Genomic DNA, 16,693 nt, shown 5'->3' with positions numbered 1-16,693 from the left:
AATTTTAATAAATTTATTTGTATTTTTATATCTTTAACTAAAAATACTTTTTATAAAATATAATATGAATTATTAAATAAGAAATTGGTAAGTGTAGAAAAAAAAAAATAAATAAATAAAATAAAAATAAGAAACTCAACTCAGAGAGCAACTGATTGCGTCGGTTCTTCAACGATTTCGAGTGATCAGACAGAACTCTTATTGTGCGAGTATAAATCCTAAATCTCTCTATATTATATTTGTGTCAGTTCCACTAAAGTCGCATAACAGAAAACAAAAACGAAAAGAACCGAAGACTCTTCTTACTCTCAGCAAGAGTGATTGAATATTATTTGATGAGTTAATAGTTTTTTGCGAGCTATAATTTCCAGACTCTTAGAAGGGAAGAAAATATAACAATATATGGAGCAACCACAATAAACTTTTTCTAGAGAACGTTTTACATATAGTAAATTGATAATTAGATATTTTAAAACCTATTGCCAAAATATGTATCGAACCATCTGAAGTTTGACCATCTCACATAAAACATAAAATGTATAAAGACAGTAAAATATGCGCTCTATGAACTCTTTAATTTCAAAATATGTAAAAAAATATAATCATATTATACACAGAAATAATTTAAAATAAATGATTAAACAATAAATACATACAAAAAAATAAAGAAAAATATATATAACAAATGTATATTTATTATGCTTTAATGAAGCTTTCATTAATATTATTAAACGGATTGTGTTCGCCATTAAATACAATTTTGATTTGTAAAATGAAATGTCAATTGTATATTTACTAACTAATCGCATCAAAACTCAATCGAGAGCAACTGTCAGAAAAATTAAATACCAAACTAAACGGAATAGAACACATCAAAGAAAACAAAGAACGAATTATGGTTTTGATTGCGCAAATGCCAAATAAAAAAAAAATAAATAAAATAAATTTAAAAATTCTACATACATATAACTGACAAATCCTAAATGAAAAGTCGAATACGTATTGAAATTTCCAAAAGATAAAAATAAATTTGTAGCATGAGAACATGAATAAAATTCTAAGCGAGAGTGCTGAAAAAATATGTTGAAAAAATGCAAAAATAAAATAGAAATAGAAATAGGAATAGAAAAACCGAAAAACATTGTGAAAAATATGTAAGCTGCGGCTTCTGCTTTCGATTGCATGTAAATTGTGAATATGGGTTAAAAGCCTCGAGACTGTCTCATACTCTCCCTATCTCCCTCTCTCTCTCTCTCTCTCTGTTTACCTCTCTTTTTCTATTGCCGTGCCAGACATGGCAAAATAAAATGAAATATATGTATCTGTGTATATCAGGAAACCCCGTAAAAAGAGAAACTCGCGCTAAATAAAAACCGCGTCTGCTTTGGCCTAAACATTTTCGATATGTTTAGAAAAAATAAAGCAAGGCTCTGGCAAAACAACAACAGCAATAAACAAATAGAGTTATTTGTATACAATGTTGCACAGAGCAGCAAGTCTGCAGGGGGCGTGTCAGGGGGTGACATCAGCGGCATCGCGCGAATTTTAGGAATGTTTTTTGTTAGAGTTTTTATTGCTATGGCTGTTGCCATTTTATTGTTGTTGTTGTTGTTGCTGGCTTTGCCATTTTTATTTGTTTTGTATGTGGCATAGAGTGTCATACCCACACAATCTATGGACATTTAACGGCACTTGCCTGCACCACTTGCACCACTAGCACCACACTTACCTCGTACTCTTGTTTCAGCGACATCGGATGATGCTCGCTGGCATGCTGGTGGCTGCGCGGCGTCGGTGGCCAAAGATTGTAATCGCTAATATCCTTGGCATGCTGCACGACATTAGAGGATGCGAAAGAGAGCAAAAGGAAGATCAATTAGTATAATATATAAAGCAGATAACCGCAGAGAATATATCCGCATAGACCAGAGTAGTATCCGCAATAAACCAGAATACATTAAATATAATTTAACTGTACCTTAGTATAGGTATATGTATTTGATGAAATTAATTTAGTTCAATTAAAAAATCTTTCAATATATTTGAAAAAAATAGTTCTCTTTTCTCATATGACAAAAATATTCTTTTTTATTTGTTTGAAAAAAAGTTCTTGGTGCCCTGGTCACATTTCAATGGAATCTATTCAATAAATTAAATAAAGTCCAATTTTTATTATACATTCACCATTACCTCGTTGGAGGTAATTTGATGAATAAATTTTTTTATTTTTTATTTTTTAAATTAATAAATACTCTTATAGAAATCAAAGTGCTTTGGTTCTCACGTAGCTTTTGACTTGTCGCAACAACAACAACAAAATATATAGACACGCAGTCTATGTGGCAAGGGGAGTGTCAATTGAAATAGAAAACCGCGTTACACTATCGAAGGTGTCAAAGCGACGGCAAAAGTGCGCCGGCTTTCGCTGCAGTGGAGCTAAAACAAAACAGCTAAAAAACAAAAAACAAAAACAATAAAAAACAAAAAATGGGTAGAGTAAAAAGTGTTGCATAGCGCAGGGGGAGTTGCCACAGCGTGTGAAATGCAGCAACGTGTGTGTGTGTGTGGGAGTGTGTGCGGCTGTGGTAGTGTGTGTGTGTGTGTAAACCACGCAACGTTAGTTTTTGTTGCTTTCTTTGTATTTTTTTTTTTTTTTTGGCAACAGTGCACTATGGGGAAAAATCCAAATTATCGGGTATTAATTAATAACTTAAAAACTAAGCCAGATTTTTTGATCCGGTTTTTGTATTATTAATATGTATACCATCAGAAATATATTTTAGAAAAATGGGCGTGTCACCGCCCACCCAAAAAAAATTTATTAAAATTTTGTATTAAAAATTTTTTTTTTTTTTTAAGAATTTTGCTTGTTCATACTTTAAAATAATAATTTTAATTGAAAACAATCGAACTTTCATAAAATCGAAATTAGTTTTCTTCAGTTTCGAGTTCCAAATCAGCCAGAAATATTGATCCGCTAAAAAAATTCGGGTTCTTCAACTGATTTAATTGTGCCTTCAACTTTACATAATACAATACGTACAACTTCATTAGACAGCGACCTTTATGCTTTCAAACTCTTTTCTAAAGATTTGCCGAAGAAATAATCTGATCAGATGTATCCATTGTTAAAAACCATCAGCGAAATTATGGATTCTGCTCTCATGCTCTCATGCATGATGAAATTAGTCTGATTTATAGACCTGGTTGGGCAAATCAGACGCTTCCTTACCAAAAAAGCCTACAGGATGAACAGTACTTTCCATAATCTGCCTCAAATGAACAATTATTTTTATAAACATTTGCTGTCATAGGCAGTCATTCATAGTTGTCAGCTAGTTTTTGTTCCTGCTGCATTTCTTCCATTTGTAATTTATATTTTGGCAAAAAAAGCGGCTTTTGCTTTTTTAATATCATTTATAAGTTGAATCAATATTAGTCTTATTTAGTTTCAAAATCACAATTACTATTTCTTGGTTAGAGTTGCCTTTTTCATTGAGCCAAATATCACACAGGTCAGCTCATAGTCACCTGCTAAAAATTGATTTGCGCCGGTTGTGCGCAAAAGTGCACATTGAGACAAAGGCACTAAGATCCCAATTGATTACTCTATAACATGCAATTGGAATTACACTGGTGCGCCCTGGTGGCTGTTTTATATGTCTTTGCAAAGTTTAATTTTATTTACAAGAAATGAAATTTGACAACATTTGCTAATTATACAATAAATGATTAAAATAAGTTCAAACATCAATTGGTTTTTAAGCCAACGCATAGTAGAAGCCCTACAAATTCATATCCTTTTTAAATTTCTCAAAAATAATGTCTGGTCATTGAATAACGATGATTTGAAAATCGGCTAACACAAATTGTAAGCTGAAGGCAAATGCTTTTCGAAGATAACAGCTGACTTTAACAGCTGTTAGGCTTAACAGTGGACTGTTATTCAACATTTTGGGTACAGTACCTTAAAGTTTGGAGTTTTATTAAGATGTTAACATAAAAAAATTATAAATTTTCATACTTCGCAAAAATGACTAAATACCCGAAAAACGGCAAAATTCCCCACAGTGCAGTGTTGGAAAGCGAGCTGCGAGCTTGTGTGTGTGTGTGTGTGTGTGTGTGCGTGCAACAACGACTAGTTAGTAGGTGGACAAACGAAAAAGTAGAAGAAATGTCTACAAAAAATGCAAACACAGCTACCCACACACACACACATGCAGACCAGCACCAACACCAACACACACACAGACACGCACAGCAAACGTGCGATGCTGCGTTGGCAGCTGCTGATGAAGATGGCCCAGACCCAGAGCCAGCGACAGCGCCACGAACGGAAGCTCCCTCTAACCAACACGCTAGCAAGCCAGCCAACAACAACAACAACAGCAACAACAACAAGTTGCTGATGAAGGCGTCGCTTGGCCCACGCCAGCTTCCGTCCAGCCGCCACGCAGCAGAAATGGAACAAAACGAAATTTCGAAAAAATTTCCCAAAGAAAAGTGGCAAAAAAAAAAAAAAAAAGGCGAACAAGAAGAAGAAGTAGGAAATCAAATGGAATATTGGTACAGCGCAGCAGCAACAGCAGCAGCAGCATCGCTATCTCTCTCTAACAAGCGTACGTTCGCCCTCTCACTCCCACACGCGCACTGACCAAAACATTTGGAAGAGGAGGCAGCAAAAACAAGAAAAAGGATGCAGAAAAAAAAAATGGAAAAAATTTGCTAGTGGAAAAAAAATCGAAAACAAAAAATTTTTTTTAACCCCTTCGCTGTGGCGTCGACGTTAGCGGCGACGCCAACGCCGCCGTCGACTGTGCTATGACCACCGGGTGGTGCAGTTTCTATGTCCAGCATGCTGTCTAGCGAGCAAAGAGGCAACAAAAAATTAGGCGGAAAACGTGAATTTTTTCGCAATTGCCGCCCCCAACGAACGGTCCGCCCCCGCCCCCGCCTCCGACCGGCCCAGCTCATGACCAAAAGCCCAAGCGCGTTGTGCACATTGTAGCAACCTTTTGGCCATTCCAGACTTCCACTTTACATTTTGGGAACATTTTCTTTTTGTTAATTTTTTTTTATGTTGTTGTTGTTGTTGTTTTTTTTTTTTTTTTTTTTGTATTTAACTTATTTGGGCTTCATCTCTTTATGCATGCTGCGGCGCTGTCTGCTTCTATTGATTTTTTTCTTGCATTTAGAGGCTAGCAAAGCGATATACTCGCATATATGTGTGTGTGAGTGTGTGTGTGTGTGTGTTCAAATGTTTGACCAGTCGGACAAGCCCCGCCTGAGGTTAGAATTTCGTGGCTATTGTTGTTCTTGCTGCTGCTCAAATTTGCTCAACTTTATAGCAATTACTTTAAAAATTGAAGTTGGTAGCGGTTTTCGCGGTTTTTCAGACAGCCAACCCTCTCTCACCCGCAGCGCGCCCCGCGCAGCGGAATATCGTTTCGACTGGCCCCATTAGTCAGTTTTCGCCGCTTGCCCCAGCCCTGCTGCGCTTTAGCCTTTCAATTTTCACTTTTTCCCCTCGCATTTCATTTCCCGTTTCTCATTTTCTTTTTATTTTGTTGCTTTTCGCTTTTCACTTCAGCGTCACGTTGACTTTTTTCTAATTGAAGTATATAAGTATTAATTGCAATGCTTTGTTGTGAGGCGTGCTGTGGTTTAGGGTTTCCTTCCCCTCGCCCGACCAGCCAGCCCGTCGGCTGACTGACTTTTTAATTGGAATCTTAAAGTACGGCTCGCAGCGAATTTGACTAATGACTCACATTGTTTCCAAGCGAATCCGACAAGCAAATCTGATTTATTTGTACTGCAGAAGATTGTTTTCCTTGTCATATTCCTATTTACAATTTTTGTTAAATTTTTTCAATAATAATAATCACTGCAAATGAAGCTAATAGCTCATATTGTTTCGCACTGAATTCTAAAAGCAATTCTAATTTAGACACATTCTACATTTATTTAAACTTTCATGGAGTCATTTATATACAAAAAATATTATTATTTTCTTTGTCATTTTCTAATTAACAAATTTTTTATACATGGTTACTACTAGACCCGGCACATAATTTCATACCGAATTCTATTCCATTATATTTTCTACAAGGCAAAAGGGTATATTGTTTCGTGCCTGTTCTCTTTATCATTTTTTAATTTAAAAATTTTTAATATTTTAATAATAATAGAATATGAGAGGTCAAGAAAAGTCTATACTCATATTTAAGCAATTTAAGCAGTTTTAATATTTCAATATCTCTTTTCATTTATATAGCGTATTTATACTCATTCACAAAAATGAAATGAGTATATTGGTTTTGTGCATGTGCATCTTGTTCTTTCTCAGATTGTAATTGGCTATATATGCAACACAACATTTTATATCCAGAATTTGCATTTATAGAATATCCAATTAGCCGTATGAAAATATCAGACCCTAAATATTGTTTTGTTGTTGTTCATTTTATTTAGTCTCAATTACGGGATATCTTAACGAAGTCTCAATTTATACATATCTTAAATCAACCTATATTAATCAACGCCTTTCTAGCTGCCAACTTATGTTCTTTTGAAGCTTAAAGTATAGACCATTTAGTTTTAAGGAAAGATTTTTTGATTAAAAATTAAAAATAAATTTTAATAGAGTGATTTAACTGCATTGCTCAACATCAAGATTCGCACTTATTATGTTCAAATTTCTCTTTAAGAAGAGATATAAGTATGTATATTTTATAAAATAAAAGCTAAGATAATTAAAATTGGTCTAGAATAATCTTCAAGAATATTGTTTTGGCATGCAGACTCAGAGTTTTGACTATATATAATAGTCTCAGCAAATATTATACTTTTATTTTTTTCATTTTGCACTTTGTTGTCCAAGACTCTGCTATACTAATCACAAATATCATACTAATGCCCCTCTTAATAATTGAGTGCATTCCCCAGATCTCTTCAGCTGCTCCCCCGGGGAATTTACGCTCAGCTTAAACCTTTTATTTGATAGAGGCAATTTGCCAGTTGCCTTTCTATTCGAAGTTAAGCGTTAATTAGTCAGGAATTGCGCACGCACCTGCTCGAAAGCAATTTCAAGTTGGGCTATTTCTCAATCCAAGACGAAGTGAAGAAAATTAAGTGCAATTGCGCTCAGAATTAATTAGAGAACTTTGCATAGCTCGCTCGCGAGAGAGTCGCTCTTGTTTCACAACTAATTTCACTAATGCCAGTGACAAGAAGGCGAACTCGCTGGTTGTTGACTGCGCGCTGATTGTGGAACCTTAAAAAATTAATTAACTGCGGATATCCTTTAAAAATCAGTCGGCAGGCGTCGAAATTGCTTTTGAAAGGGCAAAGCACTCGTTAGCGACCGCGGAGTGGAGGAGGAGGAGGAGGAGAGGAACAACCTTTTCCAGACACTTTTTCTCACCCGCCGTTGTCCTTGGAGACAATCAATCTCCATTCAAAACAATCACGAAAAAGTGAAAAGCGAGCCATTGCAAAGGAGAGCGATTTCGAGTAAAAAATGAAATGAAAAGAAAATCAAAGTAAGCAAAAAATTAAATCTAGACAGCAACAAAAAACGACAAAGTTCAACGCGCAAAGAAAAACTTGTTTACATCTTATAGGGCGAAAAAACGTAAAAATGAATAAAATAAAAACACGCGAAAAATGCAACAACAAAACGAGAGCATTGAAAAAACTCCAAGAATTTTTTGCTGCGTGGCACGCGAGAGCAAAACGCAGTCAAGAGCAAGGATATCCATGAAAGAAGCAGTAGAAAAGGTACGAAAATAAGAGCGAAAAAATGCAAAATAAAAATGTGCGTTGCGGGGAAAAAAGGGATAACAAAAAATTGCAGGATGCTGCTCAAAGGACACACTCTTTTTTTTATTTTTTATTTCAGCGTCGCGTCCGCTTGTGCCGGGCAGAGGAGAAGGCAGCTGGACTTAGACTGGAATTGTCATGGGGAGGGAATCCAAGCGAGGGGAGGAGTGGGTGAGGACTCGCGTCTCGTTTCCGTTCATGTGGCAACAGACAGAGACGGTTTGGGTTTGGTCAGTTGCCGACTGAAGTTCGAGTCGAGTGAAAGTGCAGCAGTGTTGGACAGCAGCTGCCCAAGCAGCTTTGAAACAGGAGTTGGAGTCCTTTGAGCAGCGCCGCAGCAGCACAGGAATGAGTTGTCATGAAGCTGGTTCGCTGCGTGGTCAAGGTCCTTGCACTTGCGGCAGACCTTTGAGCGAGCCTACGAACCGCAACTGATGCGTTTAACAACTATGCAAAGAGTGCATTAGGATGACTCAAGCAAAGGTATAACTCCATGGATGTTAAATAGAGACTGTGTATTTCTGATTGTATATATCAATTGTAGCTGTAAAATGAGAAGCTGTTACAGTCAATTCTGGTTATAGCGACTCCGCTTATAGCCTGCGTACACACTTATATGAGCAAACTTATATGGTCATAGCTTCTTCCGGGTATAACGACGATCACTTATAACCGGATCCTACTATATTTAGATCCTTGCAACTAACATTTGAAACTGAATTTGTCTAGGGAAGAGTGTATTTATACGTCGTTTCTATTATATTATATTTAATAATAGCTACTAGCTAACGATATTAAATACACATATGTATATATATACTATGATAATTGTAGCTTTCTACAGATAGCTCTTAACTAATGAAATGAGATAAGTAATACGGCTGCTAAAGCAAGTCTTCCAGCTTCCCAAACTCTCCAAAAATACATTTCCAATAATCTATAATACAATTATATTGCAGTCATGGAATATTTTACACGCATTTCTCCAATAACTAATTTGACAGTTCAGCTAGAGAAAAAATGCTAGAGACTAGAGACCTACACCCACACGTATTACCCTAGTCACCTAACCAATTAGCTACTTTCTCTATTGCAGTCCTTCCCCTTCATATCCAGTCGCTCTCTCTCCCTCTTTCTCTCTCTCTCTCTCTAGCGCTCTCTCTTTGCGAAGCGCTCATTTAATTCACTTAGAGCGTCAACTTTTAGTCGCTTATTAATTATGAAGCGCTGCTTTCCTTTTCGCCAGTTACTCTACTTCTCGCCCTCGTCACGCCCACTCTGAACAGCGATGTAGTCCAACGCCTTCTCGGTGACTCCAGCAGCTGCCAACTGCAGAAAACTTTGCGCAAAGTTCGCCAAAAATTGGGGGAAGGTAAAAAAAAAAACAAAAAAAAGAAAACCCGAAAAAAGTTTCCATTTTTTCAATTTGTTCTCTTTTGATACTCGTTCAAGGCGCATAAGGAGTATATTAGTTTAGCTAGAGATTTTTTTAACTGCTATCAGATGTGATCTTGCATTGACTAAATGTGTTAAAATATAGAGTTAATGAAGTCTTTCGCCGACTTGGCGTAAATAGTAGTAAGTTTCGGTTTTTTAGCAGGCAGATGCCCCACGGTCTGAATTCTTACTATAGCCGCCTGCTGTATTCTCCCACTGTTGTTTCCTGCTCTCTAATCTATAATAGCTCCTACTGAATTGCTGCTACTGTATAGCTACTGCTCCCATATCCCTACCAAGCTAATGACCTTTTCAAATTTTCCATAAAGACTCCCTTGGAGATTGAGAAATTTTCCAACTGTAGAACTTCTTTAAATGTGAAGATGTGGAGATTCGATAAAATTCGACTTTTTTTATACCTATATATATTATAAATATTTTTTTATAAATTTAGCGACTGTACCATCATTTTCGATAAAAGATTTTTAGCTGTATATATAATTACTTTTATAAACTATACATGTTCAATCTTGGGTACGTTGAGATAAACAATCTAGTCCATAGCTTAAACTTTAACTCCTGCATAGATTCAATATTTATTTTTGGACAGTGAGCGAGTATCAAGCAGTCGGTATGTTCATATACAACTTTTGTTCTTTCCCTCCTTCTGCTATCAGATAGTGCTCAACTGCCACGCCCCCTAATGGAGTGCTGCGAATGTAGGATACTCACATCAACGTTGCCATTCCACATGTAGTGCATGCCGACCGCAGTGCTGGGATCGTGATGCGTCTGTCCGGTCATGTGCTCGGCCATCACGGCGCTCATCCAATGGACCAGACCCTGGGTGGGATTCTGGCCCTGGACGCCGCCGATCGGCATGTTGACAGCGGCGGCGGCGGCTGCAGCGGCTGCCACAGCGGCAGCAGTTGCGTTGTTGTTGTTGTTGTTGTTGTGGTTGTTGTTGTTGTTGTTGCTGCTGTTGTTGTTGTCGTGTGTTTTGCAGGTGGCGGCAGCCGTTGATGGCTGCGCGCTGCCTGTTTCCGGTGGCGACTTTACGGAATTGGCGTAGTTTGCACGGCTCTGCGTGTGCGTCTGTGTTGCGGGTGGATTCAAATTAATTGCGGACCCGGCCTGGCTGGCGTCCACGGGCGGCGTTGGCGGCGTCGCTGGCGAGAGTCCTTGTCCAGGTCCTGCAGCGTTTGCTGCGTGTGAATTGTGCTGATTGTTGTTGTGGCTGTTGACGACTTCGTTGCCCGTTGGCCAGGCGTAGCCGTTGCCGTTGTTGTTGCTGTTGTTGTTGTTGCTGTTGTTGTTGTTATTTTGGGGTTTCTGCAAGGGAGAACAAATTGTGTTGTTTTGTTTTGCTTGAAAAGGGTTTTTCATATTTTTTGGCTTGCTGCTGTCCAAGCATTGAGCATGAAATATTAAATGATTTTTTGATGATTGTACATATTGTTGTTGTTGCTATTGCCAGCGAGGGAGAGAGAGAGAGGGAGAGAGAGAGAGAGAAGCAGCCAGTTTTTATTTTGTTGTATTTTTTGGGCGACCCATAATTAGCATTAGCAAACAAACCAAATTTGATATTTTTCTTAGGATTCTTTTGTGTGCTGAGGTAGAGGCTAAACAATTTGGCGACGGCTGAAATACTTTAATTGGATTTTAAAGCTAATTATGACAGTTCGAATGGACAAGAGTTAAGGATCCAGCGGAGGGGCATTTTTTGTCTTTTTTTTAAGCTTAATAACAGAGTCTGAGTTTAGTATATGCATGGCGGAGTTTCATATGAAAACATGTTCTGAAAACCTTCCCAAAATCATAATTAATTTTATGATGTGTTTAAAAAGTCGCAATATACATTATTATCTATTCAAAACTTCATAAAATAATTGATTAGAGTGCTGGAAAAATCTAAGAATAAAAAATAATATATAAAAAGAAAAAAAAAAAAAAAAAAAAAATAATCTATTCTTAAAAAGAAAATGAAACAAATTGCATAATGATTAATTATATATTTATATATTTATATATTTATATATGTATTAATATTATTTTGTAATATTCTTTTCCCATTTAAATTTTTTCTTATTTAAATTTTTTGTTTCTCTTTTTTAACAATAAAAAATCAAATCTTCCAGCATTAAAATGTTAATTTAAGTATAAGTAACGGTAAAAAAGTTGCATAGTAAGAACGACAGATAAAACATATTTGCAATTTAAATGAATTTCGCAATTTATATATTTTTATATATTTTATATATTTTATATATTTTAATATATTTTAATATATATTTTTATTTATTTAATATATTCCCTCTTTAAGGAACTACTGTCGTATACTAACATGTTCGACCCGCTCTGCATCGTGATTTTTGTTTTGGATCTGCTGCTTTTCCTTGGCTTCAGTTGCTTCCTGCGGCTTCAGCTGGCTGCGCTTCGCCGACTCGACGGCGGCCACGCACACGGCGGAGAACAGCAAATTGCTCGAGAGATGGGCGGGTGGTGGAGTGACGGCAGCCGCTGGCTTGGTGGGCGGTGTGGGCGTGGGCGAAGGCGTCTGTGGGTACCAGCGATTCGGCTCGCATTGCTGCTGCTGTTGCTGTTGCTGAAGCACGGCGCTGGCAAAGAGACTGGTGTAGAACTCGGCGGGCATGAGGAAGGGCGCTGGCGTGGCCGTGCCAGCGCTGAGGGCGTCCATGTAGCTGCCCAAGTCCTGGGTGCGGCGGCGTCGCAGCTGATCCTTGAGCATGCTGGCCCTCGAATGTAGGCAAAGGTATTTTGCACACTTTCACTCTCGCGTGGGCTCTCGGCCCAACAAATTGTCTATCTCGTGCGGTTCGATTTACACATGCAAACAAAACTGCGAACGAGCCGCAGGCGAGCAACAAAAACAACGAGTGGCACGAAAAATAAAAAATCAACAAAATAAGAAAAACAAACAAAAATAAACACCGAAAACTTTTGTGAAGGCGTCGAGTGGTTTGGTTTTTTCTTTTGCTAAACTTTTATTTGATGGCCGGGAAAAAGTTTTGAAATGTTTTTTTGCTATGTTTTATTTGTAGCTGTCGCGCTGCCGCCCCTCAAACTCTATTTTGTATTTTTAGATGCAGTTTTTGTTTTTAAGTCCAAATAAAAATGTAAACAGAAGCAGCAACAGAAACAGAAATAAAAATCTCGAATGACCTTGAAAAATGTTGGCAGCGCGCAAAAATATTTCTATTTTCATTTAGCAAGTTTTTCTATTTCATTTTTTCCCTTTCACGAATTTTATTTATTTTTTTTCATCTTTGTTTAGTTTGCAGCTTGTTGCAGACTTTGTGTTTGATTTATTCGTCGTCGCTTTGGTTGATTTGTTGTTGTTGTTGTTGTTGATTTTGCATTCAGTGTCACGCTGCTCGTTTAGCTCTTTGTGATTTTATTGTGATCTCTATCAGATTGTCGCTGTTTGAGTTGAATGTGTTTTAGATTAGTTGGCTGCTCGTTTATTTGAAGAGCTAAAACAGATTGTTAAAGGCAAAGAGCTCTACAATTGCATTGAATAAATATAGACTTAAAAACGGAATAAAAAATATTAAAAAATTAAATCTCAATTGAATTGAATTGAATTGAATTGGAAATAAGAAATTTTAAATGTTAACACAATTTAACATTTATTAGTGATATAAAAAATTTACACATAATTGGTTTGCATTTAAATTAAATTTGAGTTATAAATTATACATTCTAATAAATATATTTAAAAATATAAAAACTGTATAAATATAAGCAAAAATTCAAATAAAATAAGAAAATACATTTTAAAAAGAAATTTTATAAATTTACTAAAATAAACTATAAATAAAAATTCTTTTATATAATTTACAATACAAAAATTTAAGATAAATATTTTTCAAATTTAAATGATATGTATGTATTTTATATATAAGTTTTTTGTATATAATATCAGTGATCAAAAAGTATTTAGAAAATATACATGCATGAACAAAATTATATAAAACTGAATTAATATATTTTTACTAAATATTGTACATGTATTGAGGTCAAATTAATAAAAGTAATGTAAAGCAAACATTCTAAAATAAGATATATAAATTTTTTTAAAAGCAAAAAATTCTAAAAAAAAAAAAAATAATAATAATAATTATTTATTTTTAAAGCTCTTTGCCTTGATATTATTTTTTTTTAATTATTAAATTTTTTATTTGCAATACAAACTCGATTTGTTTTCTTTATTTGTTGTAAATCCGCAATGAATATATGTATATTTCTTTTATACTTTAATTGTATTTTTAATATCTTATTAATTTATAAACATTTTTCTTATTTTTATTTAATATTTGAACTAATTTTAATTTTATATATTTTTCTTTCTTTATTTATTTATTTTATTTTATTTTTTTTCTTTCAAGCACTTTGTGCCTCTTAGGAACTTCACGTTGCGATTTTTCACTTTTATTTTTAAACTTTTGCACTTTCTTTAGGAACTTTTGTTGCTGCTTCAGTTGAGCTTGCAAAGCAAGAAAAAACACGCGTTTAACACGCGTTTTTATTTATTTCATGCCGCATCACGTATACGCCACCGCTCGGGCCACTTGCATGGGAACGTAACAGACACATAATACACACAAAGATGTTATTTGAGATATATTCTCTGTGAGATATATCTGATGTTAGATCTTAGATAAATCAATTGCGCGGGCTCTGTTTCACACTGCAAGTTGAGGCTTTAGTTGTATGCGTATTACACATACGCCGCGTTGCAGCTGCTGCTGAACGTAGTCAATGTTATCTCTCTTTCTCTGTGTGCGTGTGTGTGTGCGTATGTGTGTGTGTGTGTGTTTGTGTGGAGTTCTTGTCTCAGTCCCGTCCGTCTCTGTCGTGCAGTCAGCGAGCGTGGGATAGCTTGCAACAACTGAACAACAGAAACTCAAACTGCAGCAGCTGAAGCTGAAGCCGCAAAAAGAAATTGCGAGCGCGCGCGAAGCAGTCAAATATGTATACAAAGAAATACACACACATACACAGACACACATATGTGTTTGTGTGTAAAAACTGTTTTGTATGTTGTGAATGTATTTTTTTCTTTTTCATTTTGCTGCTGCTGCTGCTGCTGCTTCGCCTTGGTTTGCTCTGCTGCCTTCGTCTGCCAGAGCTGTTGATGTTGTTGTTATTTTATTTTTTCGCTCTCTGTGCTTCATTTTTATATTTTTTTCTTTCTTATTTTATAATTTTTGCTCCTTGCTCCTTTTTTATGCACGCTGCCGTTATAAAGACATACATTTGCAGCGCACTGCAGCATTTTCTTTTAAGAAAACGTATAAGAAAAAAATATATATATAGCTGAATGTGCGCGATGTCCTGCGGGCAGGCGAAGGAGCAGCAAACGGGGCGGAGTGGGCGGCCCTGAGACTGGAAGCGAGCCGGTCTAGTCCAGTAAGCTGTGCATTTGGAGCAAGGTTTGGGTTACAGCACGGCAGATTGATTTTCTTTTATACGGTTTGCTCATGTTTGTGATTTTTATTATGTTTTCTTTGCTGGTGCTGCTGCTGCTGCTATAGCACTTTATGGCTGTGTGCGTGTGTGTGTTAAAAAGTTTGTAAGTACTATTTCAGCTGAAGACGAGCTGGTGTTAAGCGTTCCGGATACTCTATGCGAGGAAACACTGAACAAATTCAAGTCCCAAGAGGGCAAAAGTTAAGCTTTGCTTGAAGCCATCAGGAAAAAACAGGGAAAAACTTTAAGCGAAAGGATTAACACTTTTGCAGTCCTTGACAGGCATAATCATTATATATTGATTGGTCTAGGCACCTATACTACATGCCGTATATTAAGTAGTTGATGAACCCACTGCCCAGGCATTCCACGTCTAAATCGCCTTAATCCCACATAATTTATCCCACAATTGTGTACAAATTGTCTACGCGGCGCTAATTAATGCATCAGCCATATTTATCTTGGCCAAAATATGCGCACAAATTAAAGCAACAGCAAAATCAAAATAAATACAAAACATAAAATTGAACTAAACAGAATTAAATAACAAATTGAAATTTAAGTAGAAATTGATATTAAAATAAAAAAAGTTTTTTTTTTTTTTTTAAATACATATATGTATATAAATAAAAAAAATCGATATTATAATAAAATAAATTTAATAGAATAATGATATGTATATATACAAAAATAACAAAAATAAATAAAGTAAACAATAAAAAAGTAACTTAAAAAAAAAAAAAAAAAAAAAAAAACAAACAGCAACATATAAACTAAAATAAAAATAACATAAATAAGTAGAAGTAAATAATATTAAACAATAATACAATTTTCTAGCTAAGAACGCATGCTATTCAACATTTTGTTTTATAAAAGTATGCAGTATATTATATATACATAAAATAATAAGATAAAACTTTTTCAAATAAAGTTGTTACATTCTCTCTAACCAGCTTATATAGCTCATAAAAGCTTTGCTTGAAAAAGGATGTACAAGCCTTGTAAGGCTGTAAAACCTTATTATAACACTGTTACACAGCACTACTAATTGATAAAAAAAGACTTCTATTTATTATTAATTTATTATTATTTGAATAGTAGGTTAAGCATAGATCTAGTTATTGTGCAAGGCTCACAAAAACCTTCCCTCCTGTTTTGTGCAACACTGATTCAAACCTAAGACAGCCAACTCTTGTAGAATTATGCAGCACTGATACTTTCTTCTCAACCCTAAGAGAGCTTAGTCTTTCAACATTGTGCAGCACTGTTACACAATACTCTGCCGATAATAACGACATCAGCTGGATGTGATAAATGTAATACACCAAAGCTTTTGTCTTCACAAACTTTCCAACACTTGAACAGGCTTTGAGCAAAAAGAGTGTTGATCGTCTCAGCATGCAGCAAATGCTTCACACAAGCCATAGATACAGTGCAGCTGATGTCAGGTAAGTATATCCCAGCCAGGTGGAGCTGAGCTGATGTTTCCCACGAAACGTGAAGCTGCGGCTGTGCTGCACTTGTGGCTGTTGGTGATGCTTCTAATTGTGTTAGTCGTATGTTTATGTTGTTTGATTTGCTGGCGTGTTTCGTCTTGTTTGTGCGGGTGTCACGTGGCGCCACCTGGCGTTGGTGTGGTGAATGTAACACGCGACGCGTACGCGCACGTCGCGCCGTCGACCAATAGATTTGGCCAAACGCAAGCGAACTGAAGACAACGACAGTTGCAGCGCGCCAAAGGCCACGGACACATGCAACAATCGTGAGCGTCGCAGTCGGCGTCGACTGCGCCGGAAGCAGCGGCAGGACGACTTATGGCAGCAGCCGTAGTCGTTGCCATGTTTGTTGTAAGTAGCAGCAGCAAAAATGGCGCGCGCGAAGAGGAAACTCAAGAAGTAGCAGCAGCAGCAGCAGCAGCAACGGCAACGGCAGCGGCAGCAAC

At 36.3% G+C, this 16,693-nt stretch overlaps 1 protein-coding gene and 1 long non-coding RNA gene across 6 annotated transcripts in view; one reads left to right on the top strand and one right to left on the bottom strand.

Moving 5' to 3' along the window:
- Positions 1-16,693, bottom strand: part of LOC6572591 (zinc finger protein rotund) — a 53,095-nt gene that overhangs the window by 31,661 nt on the left and 4,741 nt on the right. For 4 of the 5 annotated variants that reach the window (XM_044007621.1, XM_044007622.1, XM_044007623.1 and 1 more), the window contains 2 exons: positions 9,991-10,590; positions 1,730-1,831 (listed from right to left, as the gene is read on the bottom strand). In XM_044007621.1, coding sequence (XP_043863556.1) covers positions 1,730-1,831; positions 9,991-10,590 — 702 coding nt within the window. Of the gene's footprint in view, positions 1-1,729; positions 1,832-9,990; positions 10,591-11,602; positions 12,821-16,693 lie in introns of those variants that run through there. The other variant, XM_044007624.1, reaches the window with a different exon arrangement.
- Positions 7,394-11,664, top strand: LOC122756863. Its single transcript, XR_006356723.1, has 3 exons — positions 7,394-7,779; positions 7,901-8,304; positions 11,582-11,664. It is a non-coding gene; the product is annotated as an uncharacterized LOC122756863 (long non-coding RNA).

Source organism: Drosophila mojavensis, unplaced genomic scaffold (assembly GCF_018153725.1).
Source record: "Drosophila mojavensis isolate 15081-1352.22 unplaced genomic scaffold, ASM1815372v1 contig_19, whole genome shotgun sequence".
Classification (NCBI taxonomy): Eukaryota; Metazoa; Arthropoda; class Insecta; order Diptera; family Drosophilidae; genus Drosophila; species Drosophila mojavensis.
The sequence above is the reverse complement of the archived record's forward strand: the minus strand, read 5'-3'. Positions and strand labels throughout refer to the sequence as shown.